Here is a 23,689-nt window from a genome sequence, read left to right as displayed (position 1 = left end):
AAGAATACACCTTAGAACATAATTTCTCTCTCCCTCTCTCTCTTTTACCCTCTTTCTCTCTCTTCCTCTCTCTATTTCCCTCTCATGTATCTCATCTGTGTGTGTAAGTGCACTACCAAGCATAAGGAAGAAAAGATATAGCCACAATTTCAGAGGTAGATTTGAATTAATATATCTCAAAATAATCAATTAGTATAATTTTACTTATTAATTAATATTAATATGCCCTGGTAATAAGCAGATAATTTCTATAAAATTAAAGTTTACCAATGAAAATAGTCCTGTACTGCTAAAGACCTGGAGTCAGTGATTTGAAAACATTCCTTTAAAGAAAGCTTCAGTGCCCTAGAGGATCCACCAGAAAATCCTGCCACCCTTCCAAAAACAGGCATTTCCCACCTAGGCTCTTCAGAGCACAGACACAGAGGAAATATCCCATAACTCATGTTATGTTTGTTTCAAGAGCCTAATCCAGTAGTGATGGTATCAGGATATGGGGCCTTCTGTGGAGTGCTCAGGAGTGGATTGATGTCCTTATAAAAGATATGTAAGCTAGCTCTTTTGACCACATGGAATCAGAAGACGGTGCCTGCATGAGCCAGAACATAGGCGGTCACCAAGCACAGGATCTCATAGCACTTTGGCTTCGGGCTTGCTAGCTTCCTGAACTATGAGAAATAATTTATGCTGTTTATAAGCCTTCCAGAGTTCCCCAAATCAACAGGTTAGTATAATAATTTTAGTTTAATGTAGTTGAATTGTTCAGCTTAATGCAATTTTATATCTTACTTTTCTCCCCCCTTAATATTAAATAAAATCTTTTCCAATGTGAACAAACATACTCTGTTCTTTTGTGGTTAGCCTGCATTTTGTTTTCTAACAGAAATATTCTCTGGTGACTCTCAGTGATGGCATCAGAGCACCCCTCGAGAAACAGTTGCTATACTATCAGGCAGTACCAAAATTCATGAAAATCCATGTAGCACAAAGCAAGGAAGCTTGGGCTAGAGGAGCTGGTGATTTATAGGGTTAACCATGAGAGGAATTGCTGTTTGGTGCATGCTTACACTAATTACAGCTCTTCATATGGAAATAGACTATTCAACAACAACCTTCAAGCTATACAATCTTTGTTTCTATTCTGCTAGCAAAACATACAGTGCAGGATAAGGGTAAGTGGAACTGTAATTTCTCATTTTTTCCCTTCTAGATTTCAACACATTATTTTAAAACAACTATTTTATTTTTCACTAACTTAAATAGTCATTTTAAATGAAAAGTTAAGCACAACATTAAAAGTGGGTGCTTTGCTAACTTTTGCACAATGCTTATTTTCTGTCTTGTTCTCAGTTGTGTGAAGAGAAAAAGGAAGATTCATTTGCTTGTTTATCAGTTGTGTGAGGTGTTCAACACCCACTCCTAAGGGGCATGTCTAAATAAGACCCGATCAAATGTACAGTTTTCATCTGATGAAGGAGAAACTGCCCAAAGGATCAATTGACCAATAATTTGAACATATACTATAATTTCTGAAAAATGAAGAATCCACTAGCGAGTGTATTCTTTGTGGAGGTGATATCCTGTTTTCTTCACTCCTTTTAAAACGTCCATCATTGTCTTTGACTTCCGGTTTGAGAGACAAATTCCTTGCTACAGTTGGAAGGAGGTGACAAGTGAATGCTGGAAAACCTTCCTGGCCCCTTGTGGGAATGCTGCTCACTCACAGAAGCAAATCCCTTCACAGCTTTCCTGAAGGACTCAGTGTGCACCTGACAGGTGTGCCAGACAGGATCCCCCACCTCACCTCAGGATGTGAAAGGTGCTATATTTTAAAACTTTTTGTAAGTTCAATTAACTCTAACATTCAAAGAGAATTTACTAGAAGAAGCATTTCTAGTCTCCAGGAACAAGTACCCTGATTTAAATTAGAAAATTCCCTTGATAAGGATGTAATGGGAGATTGAACGTAACATTCATAACCAATTTCAAATCGAGCATTTTATATCATGCAAGGCCCTATGCATGTAAATACCTATATGCCTCACTCACATCTGTTTTGGTGGCTAGGATGGGACCTTGAACGAGGTCAAAATGTGCTTATCAATCTTTTCCAAGTGAGCAAGCTGCTTTGTGGGATACATTAGACCTTATACCTGTAAAGACTTTGGGACAAAGACGTGTGGCTTTTCCCTGGTCATCAATATTTTAAGTACCTTTTGCTGAGCAAGGCTCTCTGCTGTGAGGGAGGGAGGCTTTCACTTTTCCCATGGCGAGGATTTCTTTTAGTGGAGGAAAGCCTAGACTATATTTTGAATAACTGGCATCTAATTTCCTGGTACACATGCACCATGGAGATATGTGCCTTGATGGCAGAGATAAGAGACTATCGCCCTTTGCTGTCTGAAATTAAGGAAAATGAACTGTGAAACCCACTTGGGTTTTTTTTTTAACATTTTATGTTGTTAGTAATTAAAACTTTCTGTGTATGAATGTGTGTATCTGTGTGAGTGTATGCCATATGTGAGTGGGTACCCCCTAGAGGCCAGAAAAGGGTACTGGATTCTCTGGAGTTGGAGACACGTGTTGTGAGCTGTGCCTCCCCTGATCTCTGCACCTCCTCATGCATGCTGGTTCTCTGGACTAGCAAGAAGTACTTTGAATCACTGAGCCATCTCTCTTTCCCTCTTCCAGCCTTCTGTTAATCTCTCCACTCCCTGAGTGAAGGGTTTGTTATTGTTTGTTTTTATTTTTTAATGTTCTTAGGTCAAAAATTATAATCTTCAACCCAATGCTCCTATTTTTTAAAATAAGTATAAAAGCATTTGTATTCTTAAATTCAAATGCTAATGGCAAAAGTTTGCAGCCTTTTGGTGCTCTGTATACACTCCCCAAAAGCCAGAAGCACCAGGTAGAGCTGTCCAGGAAATATTTTTATGTGCGATGCCACCTTCCTGTTAAAAAGTTATGAAATTTGGCCAGATGACAATAGTGTGTACAAAGGGCCTTTTCTAGAAAGAGCACTGAGCAATGAAACTTGTGTCAATAGCTCACAGTTCTAGCTCAAAAGCAGAAATACTTTCTGTTAGTCTTGTTGTAGTTAGTTTTTTTACTCTTTGCTCTTTGAGGCCACATCCCAAATAAGCACACAGAGACTTATTCTTACTTATGAATGCCTGATCTTAACTTGACTTGTTTCTAGTCAGCTTTTCTTAACTTAAACTATCCCATCTACCTTTTGCCTCTGGGCTTTTACCTTTCTGTATTCTATAGACCTTTCTTTTTTTCTTACTCCATGGCTTTCTGTGTAGTTGGGTGTTTGGCCCCTGGAGTCCTCCTCTTCTTGCTCCTAGATCTTTCTCTCCTCCTAGATTTTTCCTATTTATTCTCTCTGCCAGCCAGCCCCATCTATCTCTCTCCTGCCTAGCTATTGGCTGTTCAGTTCTTCATTAGACCACCAGGTGTTTTAGATAGGCAAAGTAACACAGCTTTACAGAGTTAAACACATGCAACATAACAGAATGCAACACATCTTTGTATCATTAAACAAGTATTCCATAGCATAAAAGAGTGTAAGGCATTTTAAACTAATATTCCACAACATCTTGTCCCTGGCCAGGCTTGCGAGAATGTCTAGATTTATGGCTCAGTGCATGAAGTGTCTGTTGATCACAGCACTTGTTTAACACAATTAGCAGTGTGTGCAGAAGCAAGAACATTTGTTGCTGTGTATAGTGAAGCATTATGGAGAGATCTGGCTGGATGAGCTTGCTTCTGGCTTATTCCTCCCGAATCTTATCATGGTCATTGCTGTGAAGAAGTAGTGGGTTGTGATGAGGAGATGGAGAGTGGGAATGTGGGTATCTGTCTGCCTGCAACTGAAGAGTATGTGGTTCCAGTGAGGTCAGATGGAGGAGCTATGTATTGTGAACTAGGCCCCCAGCTCCTTCCACTCTACATTCCAGCCCAAATGCAGCTGCACATAATGAAAGGAGCCTTTAATAAGGGGTGATTAACATGGGTTCCTCTAAGGGTATTTGGGGCTCTTTTAATTTTCTGTAACCTCTTGTTACCATAATGTTTGACAAGGGAGCACAAACCTTGAGAAGTTTTGTAAAAAATACCCTTTGTGAAAGCCCTGGTTTGCTCTTGTCTGCCTGAATTAGTTTGAAAATAACCACTTGGTTAGTGCATACATCTTTGTCTAGCCTCAAAACGTTTCTCTAGGTTGCCTCACTGTATATCTTCATTTAATTAGGCAAATATCATTTCAAGGTGGGAGAGAAAGGAGTTTGTAATAAATTGGATGTAGATTTGGGCTAAGTTTTTCAAGGTAACAGCAATAAGGACTTTTTGAAATACTTGATCAAATACATTTAACCACACTAACTTAACCGTAATTCCACTTAACCCTAATCAATCTCGTATAGTAGTACTCACTAACCAATCAATACGTACCAAGGAAGTATAAGTTTATTAAGCCTGAGGCCATGTAGATCTAATGAACATCAATGACTTTTTCTCCCTTTGATAAAGAATAAGAGTCAGCAGAAGTTGAGAAAACATGAGACCATGTCCATTCTCTCTCTCTCTCTCTCTCTCTCTCTCTCTCTCTCTCTCTCTCTCTCTCTCTCAACATGTTGAATTTGTTTCCCAAAGAAAGATATGGGAAGTGGTGGGATGGTAGCTGACATGGAGAGCAGTCCCAGGAGAGGATGACAGATCTGAACTCCCTCTGTGCATAGGTTGGTGGTGACTGTCACCACTAGCTCCAACTAGGCATTGAGGGAAAGTTGCAAAATTCACAAGTTAAATAGCTACCTTCCTCCCTCCCTCCCTCCTTCCCTCCCTCCTTCCCTTCCTTCCTTCTTGACTCCCTTTCTTTCTCCCTTTTCCCTTCCTTTTTTTCCTTTTCTCTACTGTGTTAATACACCTGGCCCTTCATATCTATGAGTTCTGCATTCACAGAGTCAGTCAACCGCACACTGAAAGTATTCAGAAAAAAAAATGTGTTTATACACTCTGCTACAGACTGTTCCTTTATCCTGAGTCCTCACACCATGTGACCATGACATAGCATTTACATTGTATTAGTTTTTGGAAGTGATCTGAGACAAATTAAAGCGTGTGGAGGAGTGGTGAGTGGGTTATGTAAAAGTGCTATTCCATTTTATATAAGGGACTTGAGTGTGAATTTTAAATTAGTCCCCATAAATACCAAAGGACAGTTGTATTTATTTCCCCAGTTCAACGGGTTCCAGGGCACCGTAGAGATGTGCATGAGCTGGATTCTCACACAGCTGGCCTAGTACCTTTGTCTTTTCCATTCTCTCTCATCTGATTGGCTTAGGAAGGAAATCCTTTGAATTGGTGATGCAGGGCTTCCCAGACCCCACTTGTGGGCTGTCACATGTCCCCTCCTGCAGCTACCCTTTTCATGGTCAGTGCACCCCCACAGGCACTGAAAAAACATCACTCATTAGAAATCATCAAATAATAAGTTCTCCTGTGATCAAGAACACAGAACTTGCTCCAAAAGCAGTATTTACATCAGAGCTATCTTTTATTAAAAACGCTTTTCCTACCTAGCTAGCTCATTGGCTGTAGGCACATTTTTTTTTCTTTATTTCTTTCCTATAAGGTTACAAGAAACATTTGGCTCAAGGCAAGGTCTTACAAACATTTGCTTTTACAGTTGCTCAGTGTTTAAGGGGTCCTTTCTGGATGGTGTTGCTAGCTTATTTCTAGCTGAGTAATCTTTTTTTTGCCCCTCACCAACCTGTATCAGTAGATCTGTTCATAAAGGGAGAAACATTGGCCATCTACAGTAAACATCCCTGAGAGGAGTTGCTGGCGCCATGGTAGTGGACTCTGATTTCAGGTTTGCTGACCTCTATTAGTTGCCATAGTGATGAGCTGAGCTCTGCTTAATAGAGCTTTACCAAAATAAAGACGATCAATAGCTTTTGAAGGCTAATGTTTATGTTGGTGGCTCCTAATAGGAGATATCAAAATTAAATGTAGTTATATGAATGCCTCCAGCGATAGGATTGAAGTTAGAAGATGTTAACGTGTGGAAACAGGTATTTAAAAAAAGACCTAATTCAGAAGATGAATACATTCGGCAGCTTTTTTTGAACACCTAGAATCCTTTGTGAGTATACAGAAAAATAGAGATCCTTATAGAATGGATGGGGATGTTCTTTTACAACAGCAGATTTCAAAAGTCACATGGACTTGGTTAAGGAGTTCTGAAGCCAAGTTGTCAGAGAACACTTTTAGCACCCATTGAAGAACACTCCAGGCCAAGCTTTCTCCATCTACCCGTGTAACCGCTAATGATTCCAGAGGAGTTTGGGAATATACAAGGTACGTGGTGGCCAGTTAAGGTTTACTGTGGAAGCAGAAGAGCCTGGCCTGTGCTTGTGAGCCTTTTACTCACTGAAAGCTGATGGCAGCTGCTGGGACTAAGAAGAAACCCTGAGGAGGAGTCTGATGCTTTTACTTTTAAAACTAATAATTTTCAAAGGTTTCTCATATATATATTTGCTATATCATGAATGAAATGCAAATATCATTAATGCACTAAGCTCTCTGGTTTTGACAATAAAAAGGAAAGACATCTGAGGGGTAGCATAATTCACAAAGCCCACTGTCAGCCATTTATTTGGACTCTAAAGTACAGGTGTTATACCCTCAGTGGACGGTCCCTGGACCTTTCCTAGCTGGACAGAGTCAACTCTGTGTGTGGGGGTGCAGTTATCTCAAGGTACAGCATGAGAGGGAGGCAACCCACAACCACATAGGACTTCTTTTTCTCCAGAAGTTTGGGATGATCTTATTGGTGTTTGAGAACTCACATCTCCCCAATTGTGTTGCAACAATCTGTCAAGTACATATCAAGGCTTATTAAAAACAAAAATCAAGGGCTGGAGAGACGGCTCCATGGTTAAGAGTGCGTACCTCTTTTTCAGAGGACCTGGGTTCAGATCGCATCACCCACACTGGACAGTTCACAACTGTCTGTGACTCCAGTTCAGGTGTTCCTCCACCCTTTTCTGGCCTCCCTAGGCAACTGCATGCATATGGTGCACATTTGGTATATACAAGCACACACACATACATATAAATATACATAAATACAAGTTTTGAAAAGCAAAACAAGCAACAGAAATCAGCACTGCTGGAGAGAAGACATGACTATAAAATTGAAGAGGCAATCCTCAGTGAGCCTTAAGAAAGCAAACAGCATACAAGTCAGTTTCAGGGGGGTGGGGCAAGTGAACTGCTTAACTACAGAAAGTGTCTGTCATCATGAATGTTTTATGTGTCACTGTTTTTGTAAATTTAAAAGAAAAATCTGAAGTGCAAGATGAACTTTCCATTAAAAAGATGGCTACAAATAATTATATCTTTCCCTTATGTGTATATGTGTGTGGTATGCATATGTGTATGTATGCTTGCTCAAATGTGTGTGTGTGTGTGTGTGTGTGTGTGTGTGTGTGTGTGTGTGTGTGTGTGAAGGCTAGAGGTTGGTATCTGGTGTCTTCTTTGGTCAGTCTCCACTTTATATATTAAGGCAGGGTCTCTCACTGAACCCAGACCTTGGTCACTTGCCTCGTCTAGTTAGGCAGCCTGCTCCACGGAGGATCCTGGGTTACCGGCCGGCAGGCCTTCATGCCCTCTTATCTTCTAGATGAGCTCTGAGCTCTGTTCCTTACACTTGGCAGCGAGGTTTGGCCCATGAAGCCACCTCCCCTGGCCCTAATTATGTCTGTCTCTTACTTGGTTTCAGCGATCACATTGAGGTTTCTATGAGAGAGATCTTACTTACCAGGGATAAACTAGTCAAACGTTCTGTGACCCTGATGGTTGGTTGAGTCCTCCTTACTGAGGACCTGCTATGTGTCAGACACTGTTGTAAGCACTGGGGATTCAGTTAGGAGTACTGCAGGCTGCTTCCTCCTCATCCTCAGAATCAGATAATAGATGGATGAGCTAATGACCTGACAGCCATGTGGTGATGTTTGCCCAGAAGGAGGGCATAGCAAGGTTCCAGAAAGTGAGTGGAGACTAGGAAGAAATTCTCAAAATCTTTCAAACGTTTTTTTAAAATTTTTTAAATTTTGAGATGATTAAGTCATGTAGCCAAGACTGGCCTTGAGCTTTCATTCTTAGTGTGTCTGGGAGAACAGGTTTGTTGCTGGGGGCCCAGCTCCATGAAAGTACTTTTTGGTAGGGCTGTTAGATGTTGCCTTCCGCCAGGCTTGTCGACCTGGACTTCTGGCAGGTCTCCATTTTCATTCTTCTTACTCCAGCGTCTATTGACACAGTGGCCACTCAGAATAAAAGTTTGACCATATCTCAAAACCACCACAGTTTCCTCGTAAAATGAAACCCCTACTCTTTCCCTCAGCCACACGAGGTTTCCCCTTAATTCCTCGATCCCACGTCCTCGTCTCCTCCCTTGCAGTCCAGGACATGCTTTTGAGCTGACCACACAGGTGCCCACCCCTGGGTCCCCTGCACTAGCTTTCCCCCACGCTGGCACCATGCATCCCTGCCTGCCATTCAGTCTTGCTTTGTTCCATTGTCTCCATCAGAGAGTCCTGCTAGGACCACTCAGTCTGGAGTGACATCTTGCTCTCACCATGTCGTCTCTGCTGATTCATCCTCGTGGCACGTATCCCCTCTTCCACTCAGGCTACACAGCCCTCTGCTCAGCTGTCCACATCTGTGGGAGTGCACATGGTTGGAGACCAGGGATCGGGCTCTTCACTTACCATTTTATTTCCAGCACCGGGAATAATAGCAACACAGTCCAAGAGCCTGATGATGATTTGTGGAATTAATGAATGAATGGATGGATGGATGGATTTGCTGTAAGGACAGGACTGTGGAAGAACAAACAAGAAAAATGAAAGTATCAAATATTTGGGGGGGGGGGTTTAAAAATCTCCCAAGCCAATGCTTTTTATAATCTCACCCCTGCCTCCCATTGCCGTAGCAAGAGCTGCACTCACCTCTCAGTCTTCTGCTTATCTTTGCTTGCACCGTGGTATTTGCCAATGAACTTAAATCCATACTTTTATGGCCGCATACTCTAGGTGAGGAATTTTGGTGACTGCACTTGGAATTTAATGTTAGTACTTTAAAACTATTTTCTTCAACTTACAAATTATCGAACGGCCTTCACTGTGAAATTTTCACACAGATATGTCGTTATGCCTTTGGCACGCGCCTGTACTTCCAGGACTGGTGAGATGGGAGCTGGAGGATCAACAGTTCAAGTTCATCTGTGGCTACATAGTTTCAGGCTAACCTGGGTTATATGAGACAGGTTATACCTGTCTCCTCCAAAAAAGTAAAATAATCTTTGGTTTTAGAATTACTACAACAACATTCTCAAATATTTACTACAAATATTACAGAAAATATTATACAAAGCATTACAGAAAAATACTTTTTTTTTTTTTTTTTAAGAAAATGTCAAAAACGTTTTTCCGGGTGGTGGTGGCACACGCCTTTAATCCCAGCACTTGGGAGGCAGAGCCAGGCGGATCTCTGTGAGTTTGAGGCCAGCCTGGTCTATAGAGCGAGATCCAGGACAGGCTCCAAAACTACACAGAGAAACCCTGTCTCGAAAAACAAAAAACAAAAACAAAAAAAAGTTTTACATGAGTTGATTTATGACTTCTCTCTTTTCTTTCTCCCTCTCTCCTTCCCTCTGTTTCTTTCTTCCTTTCCTTTCTTTTGAAACTGCAGTATCGCCGAATGCCCCCAGACTCGGCCCCACGGAGCTGACGGTGGTTATCACCGTGCCTGTTTGCCTGCTCTCCATAGCTGCCATGCTGACAATATGGGCATGCCAGGACCGCCAGTGCACGTACAGAAAGACCAAGAGACACAACGTGGAGGAGCCTCTGGCAGAGTACAGCCTGGTAAACGCGGGGAAAACACTCAAAGATTTGATCTATGACGCCACTGCCTCCGGTTCAGGCTCTGGTATGTGTATGTTTTCAGTAAGCAAACACTTATTTAAAAATCAATGAACAATCTTTTTGCTCAAAGTGTCCAGTGTGAACTCATCAGCTAAAGTGCTCGATGAGGTACATAATGAATAAACTCACGAATAGAAATCTCCTTAAGGATTACATGTAAATCGTCTACAGGAGCAGATTTTCATATAGTTTTTCAAAAGGCCTTTAGGATTAGCTGTACTTCCACACATTCTCTCCTTTACCCTGCTCCTCCCCCACTTTAATCTTGTTTTAGTTCTCCTTTATCTCTTCATAAAACTACATTCCGTTTCCTTGTCCTCTTTTCTTTTTAAAGAGAGACAGACAGACAGACACACACACACACACACACACACACACACAGGGGAGCATGGAGTTGGGTGGGGAGGAGTTGGGGGAGGAGAAAACATGATTAAAGTATATTGTATGAATAATTTAAAAAATCCTACTTAAAAAAAAAAAGCATTGTCATGATAGAGTCTTCTCCAATGTCTGCTGCAGCTTTCTGGGGGCCGATGTCTGTTTTTATTCCTTGCGATTTGATTCTTTGTTCATTTCTCTTGGCTTTTGTGTCGTCCTCTGCCTCCTCCATGGTCAGAGCTGTCACTGCTGCTTTCTCCAGCTGTTTAATAGAAACAGAGGAGTTAGGGGTGTTGGGTTTAAGTCCACCAGACACAGGGAAATGTGTTAGATAACAAAGCAGTGTTCCTTGTGGATATTTGTTTGTGGTCACTGAGGCCTTCTGGATCTGGAGGCAACCCCACCCCCAGATGTGCTTTCAAAGCTAATAAGGAGCTGCCCTTTAACTCAACATTATATTCTGGAAGCCAGGAAATGGGAATCTGAAGGAAGCTCACGGCAGTCCTAGCTGGCTCCTGTGGCTCAAAGTTATCTAGTCACTGTTGCCATATTGTTACCAATACCTTTTCTTCTTTAATGGATTCAGACGACTGATGAAGTAGTTCCAAGGGCCAGACTGCATCATGGAATAAAAGAGCCTTTTTCATAGCACAAAACACTTCGGGGAGTTGGGGCAGAGCAGGATTTCCCTGCAGTTACAAGGACTCCTCTCTTCCCATCTGAACTTCTAGAGACTCTTGGCCCTTGGCTTTGCAAAAATATGACCAAGAGGATACTCAGACAAGCCACTTCAGAAGCTCCTACATCTCTTCTTGCTTTAGAGAGATCATTAGTGCCATTCATTATTCCAACCGGGGTTGGATGGTGGTACCTGTCTGTATTCTCAGTTAGGGATGCTACAGTAGGAACCTCCCACGTTAGAGACTAACCCTGGGCTTTGTAGTAAAATCTTGCCTTGAAAAACATGAAAAGAAAGGAAATAAAACAAAACACACAGCTTTGAGGAACTCTCCCACTGGTGGGTGTGAGTAGCACCCAGGCAGACACAGTTAACAGAGGCAGGTGGGGAAACAACATCACATTTGTATGGCCACCCATATCTAATAGGAAGCACTCTGGATATATCAGAAAGGACCACAATTTTGCTGACCAGAAAAGTCTAATGGTCCAGGCTGTCACTGTAACATCAAGTGAGAAGTTTTTACAAAGGAAACCATGAAAGAAAAATCCCGAAATTACAAGCATTTAAAGTTGGAATCCAAATTACGTCACTGTGTAGAAGACTTATCTTTAAAGCAATATTCTTCAGTATTTAAACTCAGCTTCTTGGGATATTATATGTTGAGACCTATTATATGCCAAAATTTTGAGTACTGCCAACATTATAGGCACAAAGAACTCTGATTTATGCTTAGTTTCTAGAAACACATTTCTTTATCATTCTCAAAGGACCGAACAACCTTCTACTTATTACCCACAGAAATATTTTCATTCACTTGATGATATTAGGTCCTATCCTAGTTCGTCTTTATTGTCAACTTGACACAACCTAGAGTCATCTGAAGGGACAAGCCTCAGCTGAATGATTGCCTGGGTCATGTTGGCCCATGGGCGTGTTTATAGGGGAATTGTCCTGATTGCTAAGTGATGGAGGAGAGCACAGCCCACTGTAGGTGGTACCAGCCATGGGCAGATGGTCTTGGGCTGTACAAGAAAGCTAAATGAGAACAGCACAGAGAGTTTCGAAGCAAGCAATGTTTCTCCATAGTTCCTGCCTCCAACCTCCTGCCTTGATTTCCTGCCCTGACTTCCTTCAATGATGAACTGTGATCTGCAAGTGTAAGCCAAATAAATCTTTTCCTCCCCTATGGTGCTTTTGGTCATGGTGTTTATATATTATCCTACTCTCTAAGTGTACTGAATCTGACCAATGGTTTCTCCTCCATGTAAAAATAATACAAATTAATACACAGAAAACTAGATATTTAATTTAAGAAAGGAGTAATGAGCTGGCAAGATGGCTTACTGGGTAAAGGCCCTTGCCACCAAGACTGAAGACCTGAGTTCGTTTCCAAAGACCCACATGATAGAAGGAGAGAGCCAACCCCTATAGGTTGTTCTTTGACTACACAGTCCTTACGGTACTCTCCCCCCCCACACACACAACTAAAGAAATGCTATTACATTTTTTAATAAGCACCATGAGCTGAACATGAAAATCAAAATTTTGACATGTGGCACAGACCTAGATTAGTATAGTTCTTATCCCTCATCAAGGAAGCATTTTTTTCCAGCAGATGGAGACCATTACAAAGAGTTACAACTGTTCAAAACCCATAAATAACTGATGCCAGGGTGCTCAGCTCTAGGGCATACATCTCTAACACAACTCCTACACCTGAGGCTCAGGGAACATCACAGAAGATGAGGAGGAAAGATTGTGAGAATCAGAGGACCAGGAAGTCTTCTATGAGATTGTGTCTCCTAGAAATGGCAGGGAAATGTCATATATGATACCTCAACTACATGGCTGCCTGAACAAGATCTGAACAAGGACAACACCAATAAACATGCTAACATGGAAGGGGAAATCTCATGGAGCCTCAAATCTCATGGGACCCCACGCTTAGACAAACACCACATGGACTCATTGGGTTGTATTTATATATGTTATACATGTAACAAAAAAAATAAAGAAAAATTCATGTTAAATGTTTTTAAAACTGTATCTTTGAACATGAATATGAATCTGTTGGCTTCTGGATTCTTCCTTTTGAGATTATACTAAGACATTTTGCCGAAGGAAGAAGAAAACCATACACAAGGCCAGATAATTTCTTTTTATTTTTGCTGTGAAGATTAAACCCAGGCCTCACACATCACAAACAAGGCAAGTGTTCTTTCTCTGAACTACATCCTAGGCTTTGTATGTGTGTGCTGTGGGGAGGGGAGTCACTAACTTGTCCAGGCTAGCCCTGCCTCAGCATCCCAAATAGTTGAGGATACAGGCCTGCATCACCAGGTTTTGCTCCTGAATACATTTTCTTAAGGACACATTCGAACAAGCTTTAGGCATTTTTGTCTCTGTTAAGCCAGTTTGTTTGGCGGTAACCCTTAGCTCAAAGCACATGCCTTTAATCATCAGAGAACAGGTTTACCTTCGGCAATGCTTCTGCCACAATAGCTTGCCTGTGGGGAGGACACTGGACCAGCCTGCTTTCTTCCTGCCTTTCTCAATTGGCTGGTGACCTTGAAATCTGAGGCAGCTTTGTCGGATATTGAAAAACCCTGATTACGAAGCTTAGCCCTGACCAGGTCTGGGACAAATTTCAAAGAGATGGAGAGCCTGCAAAGTGAAAATAAATGATGTTTTATTGGACCAAGCTTGAGAGTGGGCTCTGTCTCAGGCAGCTTTCACGGAAGTAGAAAGTCTGCTTCTTTGTCTTATGGTGGAATGTTCTGACAGATGGGGACACAAGCCAGACATCAGCTTCTATAATCCCTGGAGAAAAGATTAAAATGAACTCATGGCAAGAGTCAAAGTTTCTGTTCAAATGCAGCCTGAAGCTGTGTAGCACAAAAACTACTCAGATTCACTTTGTTCTTTGCTTTGGAAGGTACTGAGTCAGCTGACGCAGCATCTCCCCAGCTCACCCCACTGGTCCCCTTACATGATGTGATGTCCTTTGTCTGCCAATTGGGTGTTGCATTAACTGCAGTGTGAAAACACCGTCTTACTGGTTTCTTTCTTTTTTTGTCAGTGATGATGTGGGGAGATTTGACTTAATAATTAAAACAATAATTTGGGGCCAAAAACATTGGCGGAAGCCTAGAAAGATAATGGCTCTTTGTTGTCAGATGTCTTCCTTCCCACAGAAAGGAACACAGGTCTGTCCTCATATGGGGGACAAAGCATTCTGGGTCAGCCTTCAGCAGCAGCAGCAGACTCTCTTTAAGTCTGATTATTGTCGGGCTTCAATGTTCTCATCGATAAATGATGAGGTTGAACCAGATGGTTCCAAAAGAACTTTCGGACTGTGGGGCTTGGTGACTAATTGTTGAGGCTCATACCAGTGAATTTATAGTCTGTGCCTATTTACCATTGTGGGTGGTTCTCCTGGAGATGAGAACATCTGTGTAAACACTGGCTCATTCTTGGATCAGGGGACAATGCCCCCAAGAAGCCACATGGCATTACTTTCTCTAGCCACCTGAGGACAGTGACAATAACCCAGCTGGCATTCTAGAATACACTCATCTTGTAGCCTCTTTAACTATTTGCTTTCTAACAATACAATTATAGGAATAATAAAACCTTCTTATGGACCTTACGTTGAAAATACAGCAAATGAGAAGGAAGACTATTATAACTCACTCTGATTCCACCAAATGGTTCCATCTTTTGTCTGTGCAGTTTGAAAAGCTATACACTCATACAGATAAAATTTACTACACTGTTCTCATTTAACATTGTAGCAGAGCAGATTCCAGTGTCATTGGAATGCGCTTTATTAGCAGCAGCATCAGTGTTAATCTTAGATGATTCATGCTGATGTTTCTGTAAGATTGAGGGTGACCATTATTGATCAGGCATTATGCCCGGTATAGTGCTAATTCCTTAACCTCCTTATTAACTCTCAGACTGTCCCATTTCCCGGAGAATGGTGCTAAAGCTCACGGAAGTTAAGTAACCTGACCATGGTGACTAGATGTTGTAGGTGAAACTGGAACCTAGGTCTTTACTTTTCTGTGCTTGTGTGTCTGCATCATATTTCACAAATGTCTTCTTACTTGAAAGGTTTCCTTTTTGTTTAATATTGATAACAATGTTGTATTTGATATTTTTACATGGACTCTCTACATTTTGAGTTAATTCTATAGGATAGAATTTTAGAAGTAGAGTCACTATTTTAAAAATGACAACCAGTCTGGGCATGGTGGTAGGCATCTTTAGTCCCAGCACTTGGGAGGCAAAGGCAGGCAGGTCTTTATGAGTATGAAGCCAGCTTGGGCCATATAGTGAGGTCCAGGGCAGCCAGGGATACATAGTAAGACCCTGTCTCAAAACAACTACAACAAAAAATTATGAGCATTATACATATCCACAGAACAGGTTTTCCTTGAATTTGTTTATTTCACAGATAACATATTCTTACTGTAACGTGCTTATCTCACTCAGTCATTGAATTTGATTCCTTACATGCACATTTTAATTTTGTTTTGCAAAAAAAAAAAATCCACAAAAAATTCTTTTCCTTTCACAGTAGTACAGGAGCCATGCATTTTATTTTAAGTGTTAGCCATGCATGTTTTTCCTTTGAGTCCTTAGTAATCGGACTGGCTTTATGGGAAATTCAGGGGATTTGCCACAATTCTTAGAAAGTAGATATCTGCAGCAGCAGGCTGTGTTCAGAAAGCTTTGTTTGTGAGTAAGAGAAGAGAAATTAATAATTTAGGACATTTTATAGGTCATGCCTTGTCATTAAAGTTTGTTGTATTGATGCTTATTTCGTCAACTTTAATACAATTGCTAATGTGCTTAGGTGTTCGCTTTTTATGTAATAGCGACCATCACTGTGACTTTTGTTTGGAATGACTGGTCTGCCTCTCCTTTGACTAGGTCTGCCTCTTTTGGTGCAAAGAACAATTGCAAGGACTATTGTACTTCAAGAAATAGTAGGAAAAGGTCGATTTGGGGAAGTGTGGCATGGAAGATGGTGTGGGGAAGACGTGGCTGTGAAAATATTCTCCTCCAGAGATGAAAGATCTTGGTTTCGGGAGGCAGAAATTTATCAGACAGTGATGTTGAGACATGAGAACATCCTTGGCTTCATTGCAGCTGACAACAAAGGTAAGGTCGCTCTCACCACGGTCAGCAAGAAAAATGTCAGATTGCATGTGAGATAGAGGGGAGCCATCACACTGACTCCAGAAAGCACACACCAGTCGATCTTCTTTATCAAGAAAATTATCTTCTGTTTTCCAACAAGTAAATGCCCGTAACCAAGCAGTGAAGTGCAGCAGCAAATGGTCAGTGTGGAGTCGTGATAATGCAGTGAAGCCTGTGTTTCAAAATATTAGATAACTGGTACTGGTCAGGGACCAGCCATTTGCAACTGGAGCCGGTCCTCAGGAAACCTACTGGTCTAGTTATCCCGTCTTCAGTCACCCCGGGTCATGCAAACATCTAGAGGCATCTTGGACTGTGGAGGGCATTTGGGTGTGCTGCAGTGGGATGGCATTAGAACTTGGAGTGGCTGCTGTTTACCAGCTGGCATGGAATCTGTATCACAGGCGTTGTGTGTACAGTTTTCAGCATATGTCCCCTCCAGAATGAGAGAACGGGGCAGGAGATTGGTAGCGGAGTTTTCTTTCATTGTCAACTTGACCATGCCTCAGAATTTAAAGTTTAACCCTGACAGATAAGTAATTGTGGGTTGTTTCAGTGTCCTGGAACAAAACAGACCATCTATCTGGTATTTAAAGTCAGTACTCTTCAAATACTGCACATGTGTTGGGTGGTGAGGGAGGGATGCAGTTAGTGGATTATCTCCTTCTCTTTCCTCTTCCTACAATGCTTTGGCCCATTTGCTGTACAACAAAAGGGAAATGCAGACAGGAGTGAGAAAACTCAGCCCAGTCAGGTTGGAAATTAGAATTTTAATCAGTATCTATAAAGAACTTCAACGAAGCCACAGTCACAATCTCATCAAAAAGCACACACAAAAAAGGTTAAACTAAATATCTATGAATTTTACACATCTACTATTGCCTGGGAAATTAAAAAAATTAGTTTTGTCTAATAGTAACATTATCATGATTTTATTTATTATTAATTAGATGACAAAAGAGAGGCTTAGCATTTACTGACCAGAATTATGCCTCCTAGTTATGGTTTGTAAGGAAAGAGAGTAAAATTAAGATGATAATACTAATACAAATACTACTACTACTACTACTGCTACTGCTAATGATAATAGTAATGATATTACTGCTACTACTACTAATTATTATTATTATTTCATGTGTGTGGGTAGTTTCCCTGTATGTATGTCTGTGTCTAGTGCCCAGCAAAGCTAGAAGAGGTTGTTGGCTCCCCTAGAACTGGAGTTACAGATTATTGGGAGCCACCATGTGGATGCTGGGTATTGAACCCAGTTCCTCTGGAAGAGCATCCAGTGCTCTTACCTGCTAAGCCATCTCTTCAGTCCCTTTTTCCAAGTTCTTAAGGATATATACTTTAACACCATATCCAGAGTTTTGAAAAAACAGACACTGTTCCAAGGTTAAGAACTGCTTCCCCCTGCTAATCTTGAGCTGTGTTATTTCCTGGTAAGGTTAACCAGCAGTGGTATCAGCACAATGGTGACCAGCCACATAGCTTATCTTGAGGAACTATTTTAATCACAGTGCTTGCTGGCTTACATACAAATCTGTCACAAAGAGGTCATCTTTCATCTTTGCTTCCTTCTGATTTATTTTATTTTATTTTATGTGCATTGGTGTTTTGTCTGCATGCATGTCTGTATGAGTGTGTTGGATTACCTGGAGCTGGAGGTACAGTGAGCTACATAGTGGGTGCTGGGAATTGAACCTGGGTCCTCTAGAAGAGCAGCCAGAGATTTTAATGTCTGAGCCATCTCTCCAGCCTCTGTTTCCTTTGCTTAACTGGCTTTTCTCAGTCATATCCTTCCTTGTCAGTCACTTTGTACGAATACCAAATGGTCTCTAATATCACATTCATCTTCACAAGTTATTTATTCATGTAACATTTACAGTTTACATTGTAGCAGAGTGTCTAACAAAGACCTTGTTGTGAGAGAGCATAGCCAGGTGCAGGTGTCAGCAGGGAGAGTCTGAGGGTGAGGTTAGTGTGTGGTGGGTCATTAGCAAACTTTATACTATCCTGCCTTTTGTATGGCATGAAGCTTTCTTCCTGCCTGGTTGTGGAAACGAAATCGTTGGAGAACACACAGCTGCTGAACACACAGCACCTGCCAGGAATGCATCTAAGCAAAACGCTCACTGCCGAGTCCAGTTGAGTCCCAGAACTGGCCAGGGCTGCCTATACCGTCGGAGACACTTGGTATAGAAAGCTACAACTCATTGTTGAAGTGCTGCTACATAGAGGAACTTCGGGCTAATCTCTCATCTGTTAAAAGTCTTTATAAAATGCTAGGTTTTTGTTTAAATGGGTGTGCTATCTGAGAATATCTAGCCATCATATCATAGAACCTAGCTCTTTTTAAAACTGGAGTACATAATTTCCTATTCTTAAAGGCAAACGTCATCGACATTGCTAGAACATCAGCACTCCTGAGTTAGTAATAGTAGTTTGTGTGAATTTGTTATATTTATTGTCTTTATTAGTTTAATCTTTTTGAAAAGCTTAAGAGTGATGGACAAGGCTGAGGCCAAACGTGCCTCTCCGAAGTTGCTCCCACAGTTCATCTTTCTAAAGTTTCCCATATACTGTGATAACTCTCACCAGCAACTATTGATGATGGCAAGCAGGCAAAGAGTTTGCTCGTTTGTTAGAACCACCTTCCACGACTTTCTGTTTCTGTGGAAGCTTCCTCCATACCAACACCTTCAATAACTCATTGAGAACTTTATACTTCTCTAGCTTCAGCTTCCTTGCTGAAAGAATTAACTTTGTTTCGTAAATGGCACAGATGAACTTTAAATGCTGTTGTTGTTAAAAGTGCTTGCTGGCCTTCTCAAAATTTACAACAAGTGATATTTTCTCATTAGATAATGGAACTTGGACTCAACTTTGGCTTGTATCAGAGTATCATGAACAGGGCTCCTTATATGACTATCTGAATAGAAACATAGTAACCGTGGCTGGGATGATCAAGCTGGCACTTTCCATAGCCAGTGGTCTGGCTCACCTACATATGGAGATCGTTGGTACTCAAGGTACGTATCTCCTTCCAGAAAGCTAGCCCTTGGATTGACTTTGTTTTAGTTCTTTACAGTCATCAAACACAGAGGAACAATGGAGGTACTTCATAAAAGTGAGGTTCTTGTCATGCTGCAAACAAGTTTCTCATACTCAGCACCACACGTTATTCATGATGTATTTTTATCCCTGGTGGCTCCATCCATACCATTAGTCCATAGACCTAAAGGTCTTCTTTTGCTGGCAAAGGCTATATATTCACATTATGCAGATGGTATAAATGCTTGCTTTTGATAATTAAAATATGGCTGGGAAAGATAACATGACCATGAAAGAATGTTTGAGGGTGGGTGGGGGTAGCTGAGGCAGAAGGATTTCTGTGAGTTTGATACCATCCTGGGTTACATGTGAATTCCATACTAGGCTGTAACTGTCTCAAAAAGATTTTTAAAAAAGAGAATATTTGAATATCCTACTTGAAAGTCAAATAATATTCTCTGCTTTGCCAGTTTACTGAGCCTGTAGGAAACTGACTCTCAAAAGTCATTTGTCTAAACAGGTCACCCAGCTCACGACCCCTTCATGCTCTTAGAAATTATTGAGCTCCCCAAAGTTTTGGTAACTGTAGGTTATATTCATTAATCCATTCCATATTAAAAACTTTTCATTGAGAAATTAAAAAATTGTGTATTTCAAGAACTGTAATTATCCAATTGAATATTAATGGGAATAACAGCTTCCAAATGTTTTACAACTTTTTTTCTAATGCAATGTAGTGAAAATAGTGGTTTTGTTTTACATTTTAAAAAATAGTTTTACTATCTAGCTTATTTCACACATGCTCTTTATCCCATTTGTCCCATTATATGGTTTTGGTTGAAGTAATTGGAAAAATGATGACATGAGCCAGATAGGTAGATATGTAGTAATTTTAAGGACCCTTATGGGTCTTTTGTTCTTATTTGAGAATTGCTAGAGTAGAGTAGTAAAATTTTGAGATGTGTTTTATTAGAAAACATTTGCTCTGTTGTGGAACACACATAGTAGTAACCTGAACTCATTTATTGAAAACCTCATTGTTAGTGACCACAATTGTCACATGGTGCTCTGCACATTGGAACTGCTTGAGGATAAAGCAAGAGACTACCCTCACTTAGCTTGGAGTTTAGCCAGAAGACTGCATGTCTCTCCAAAGCAAACTGCTGCTCTTCTGGACTTGGGGGGCAGTCAGGGAAGATGTATCTGAGGGGAAGACATTTGAGTTAAGTCTTCTAAGTGACTGGCTTCAGAAGACTCCGTCTTCAGTAGGGGAAAATATGAATACACTTTTCTTGTGTTTTGTAGGTAAGCTGCTATTGCTCATCGAGATATAAAGTCAAAGAATATCTTAGTGAAAAAATGTGACACTTGTGCCATAGCTGACTTAGGGCTGGCTGTGAAACATGACTCAATCATGAACACTATAGACATACCCCAGAATCCCAAAGTGGGAACGAAGAGGTAAGATGACTTTCGCTGGTAGCTTACTAGAGTTTATATGATTGATCAAACACCATGAGTGCCTACGGTGTGTATCCAAATGTGAAGAAACTTAGGTCTAAAAAAACCCCCAAGACATCTTTGTGGAGACATGGAGAAGCCATAATGACTACAAAGTGGGAGAGCTGACTTTTTGTCCTGATGAAGTAGCCATTGATCGCAGAGTCTAGTCCAGGGTCGTGGTGGAAGAGAAGATGGCACGCCATGTTTATGTGACACAGTTTGGGGATGCCTCTCCTGCAGGAAAGAAACCACCTCAGTCATATATAGGAACTGAAGGGACTCTAGCCAGCTTGAGCATGGCAAACATGGCTCTGGCAGGCCTTGAACTTCTTCCCCATGCTCTGGCCTTGCTAAAAACTGTTAGATGACATTCCTGAAGCCAGCCACCAAGGTCTGTTCCCTTATTTAGCCAATCTCTCCTCCGGAAGCTGACTACCATGATCCAGCTATCAAAGTCTTGAGGTCCAGCAATCAAAAGCTTCCTTTGGCTCACCTAATTAACATGCCCAATTAAAATTAAACACCACATCCTAACACGCGGTTTCCCCTTTACCTTTATAAGCCATCATTTTCCTATTAATCACATCTGTCTCCTCTCTATCCAGAGGCAGTCCTTTGTCTTCCAGGAAAAATACCCCTGCCCCCCTCCCTTGTTCCCTTCCCCTTTTCCCTCATCCTCTATCTTCTATCTTTGTCTCTTATTCCCTGCCCCTAATGGCCAAATTCCCATAACATCAATCTCCTTTGTGCTGAGAACTTGGCCTTGGGAGTCCTGAACTGATACTAATCCTTTTAGGAACTCCAGCACTTTCATGCCTCATCAGTGAGCTACAAGTCAGGTCTTGATGTATAGGCTCAGGTTTTAAAGAACACATGCAAAATCAATGTATTGGAGGAGATAGGTTAGGGATACAATATAATAAAACCACATGTGTGATAGTCTATTCCCTTAACACACAAAGATATAGTGTATCAATTTATATCTTACCCATAGCTGGACTTGTCCTTGGTGTCCCAGAATGATGCGCTTGAGATAATATGCATTTGAACACAATTTTTACTTTCAAGGAACAGAAGATAATAAAACTAGGGGGAAGCATGGAGTGATAAGGAGCACACTCCACACAGCTGTGGCTATGACAGGCTCATCATCAGTCATGAACTTCTGGTGTGTTCATTGTTTTGACCAGCAGGTGGCTCCTTAGCTAGTCTTCTCTCTCTCATTTACCTGAGTTCCATGCTTCATGCTACTTTTTCATAATTCCAGAGCTCTTGAGCTAGAAATCACAATAATCAAAATATTTTCCTGAACTTGTTACAGCACTGGAGAATAGAGAATTTCTAAGGAGGTAGAGCTGGCCACTAAGCCAGCTGAGATTTCAGGACAGTGCCTGCAAGCCATTGGCTGTCTGCTGGTAGACATGATTGAGGTCACAGAGACATTCCAGGGAAGCATGTAAGAATGAGCAGTCTTAACGAACCCCTCTTCTTTTCTCAGTAAGGACACCCACTTGACTATTTCTGCATCAGGGGCCCTCAGGCAGGACTTGGGTGCTGGTTTCCTTTCGGGGAGTCCAACACTTTGAAAAGAACTCCAGAGTATATATGAGTATATATCCTGGGAAAACGCCCAACTCTGTATGGGCCATTTGGGCTCAGTCAGGTCCTGTGACTCCAGGACTTCTTCCCTTAAGCTTTGTTCAAACAAGGCTATACTGTTCTTGGCACAGTGTATAGTAGAATTCTTCATTCTGAGAAGGTATTTTGGAAGAGCATCTAGCCTTCCTTGTGTTGGAGACAGCCCTCTGTGGTGAGTGAAGCCCACTGCTTGTCAGACAGGAACTTTCTGTGATGACAGATTCTTGGGATGCTGAGTGAGCTCCATTTCTGTTCTTGAACACTTTGCTCACTGACCTTCCCAGTTTATTCTTTCCAAGTACTAGGCTACTGGCCATCTTGCTACAATGTAAAACTGTGTGACCTTTAATTTCATTTAACATGTTTAAGAATGATGGTTGAGTCAATAACTGTGTTTTTTAATTTCACCCTATTATGGTATCTGAGCTGTACCTTTGAAATTGATGTGAGCAATCTTAATTTATGTTTTGTATCACGATGCACTAAAATTGTGGTTTACTGGACCGAATCTCAATGTGCACATTTTTGAAGGTATATGGCTCCTGAAATGCTTGATGATACAATGAATGTGAGCATCTTTGAGTCCTTCAAGCGAGCTGACATCTATTCTGTGGGGCTGGTTTACTGGGAGATAGCTCGAAGGTGTTCGATTGGAGGTAAGATTTTGGAGATATCCTTTTGTTACCCTTCCCTTGACACTGAGCACAAGATGTGATTTTCTGTATTTTCCTGTTGGTACACTGGATTGTTTCTGAATAGTTAAGAGAATTCCTTTCAGTAATTTTATTTTTCAGGGACAGAAGTGAAGCGTCCTGTGGAAAGTGTGTGTGGGGGTATCTTTTGAATTCTGCTTAGATGTGGGTGACAGTTCTGATCATTCTGATGGCCGAAATGATTATTTTGAGTCCCTCAAAAATGATCTGATTGGAGTTTGCAAGCAGCTGGTATCCCTACTCTTATCCCAAAGAAGCTAAATGACTTGCCAAGGCAGCAGGACTGGCAGCCTTCCTTTGCTCAGACTTTTCCTCTTTTCTCTCTTGTGATGTAAATACAATACAGGGATGGATAAAATGGAGTGGAGAAGTGAGGGATAGCTCACCCTCTTGCCCTCTACTGCTCCCTGCAGCTTAGAAATTGGTAAGGGAACCCCTGCTAATGCAGTCTAATGAAATGATTGCATCAGTGGAGAAAAAGTTAAATGCTCATACACAGCAGTTTACCGAGTATT

At 41.3% G+C, this 23,689-nt stretch overlaps 1 protein-coding gene across 1 annotated transcript in view; it reads left to right on the top strand.

The window, feature by feature from the left end:
- Nucleotides 1-23,689, top strand: part of Acvr1c (activin A receptor type 1C) — an 88,599-nt gene that overhangs the window by 51,214 nt on the left and 13,696 nt on the right. Inside the window, 5 exon segments of the mRNA XM_052724227.1 lie at nucleotides 9,763-10,002; nucleotides 15,997-16,227; nucleotides 19,131-19,302; nucleotides 20,626-20,781; nucleotides 22,993-23,117. Of these exon segments, the coding sequence (XP_052580187.1) occupies nucleotides 9,763-10,002; nucleotides 15,997-16,227; nucleotides 19,131-19,302; nucleotides 20,626-20,781; nucleotides 22,993-23,117 (924 nt within the window).

The sequence above is a fragment of the Peromyscus californicus genome, unplaced genomic scaffold (assembly GCF_007827085.1).
Source record: "Peromyscus californicus insignis strain IS unplaced genomic scaffold, ASM782708v3 Scaffold_7__1_contigs__length_154581171, whole genome shotgun sequence".
NCBI classification, from domain to species: domain Eukaryota; kingdom Metazoa; phylum Chordata; class Mammalia; order Rodentia; family Cricetidae; genus Peromyscus; species Peromyscus californicus.
Note: the sequence above shows the minus strand (reverse complement) of the source record. Positions and strands in the feature narration are given on the sequence as shown.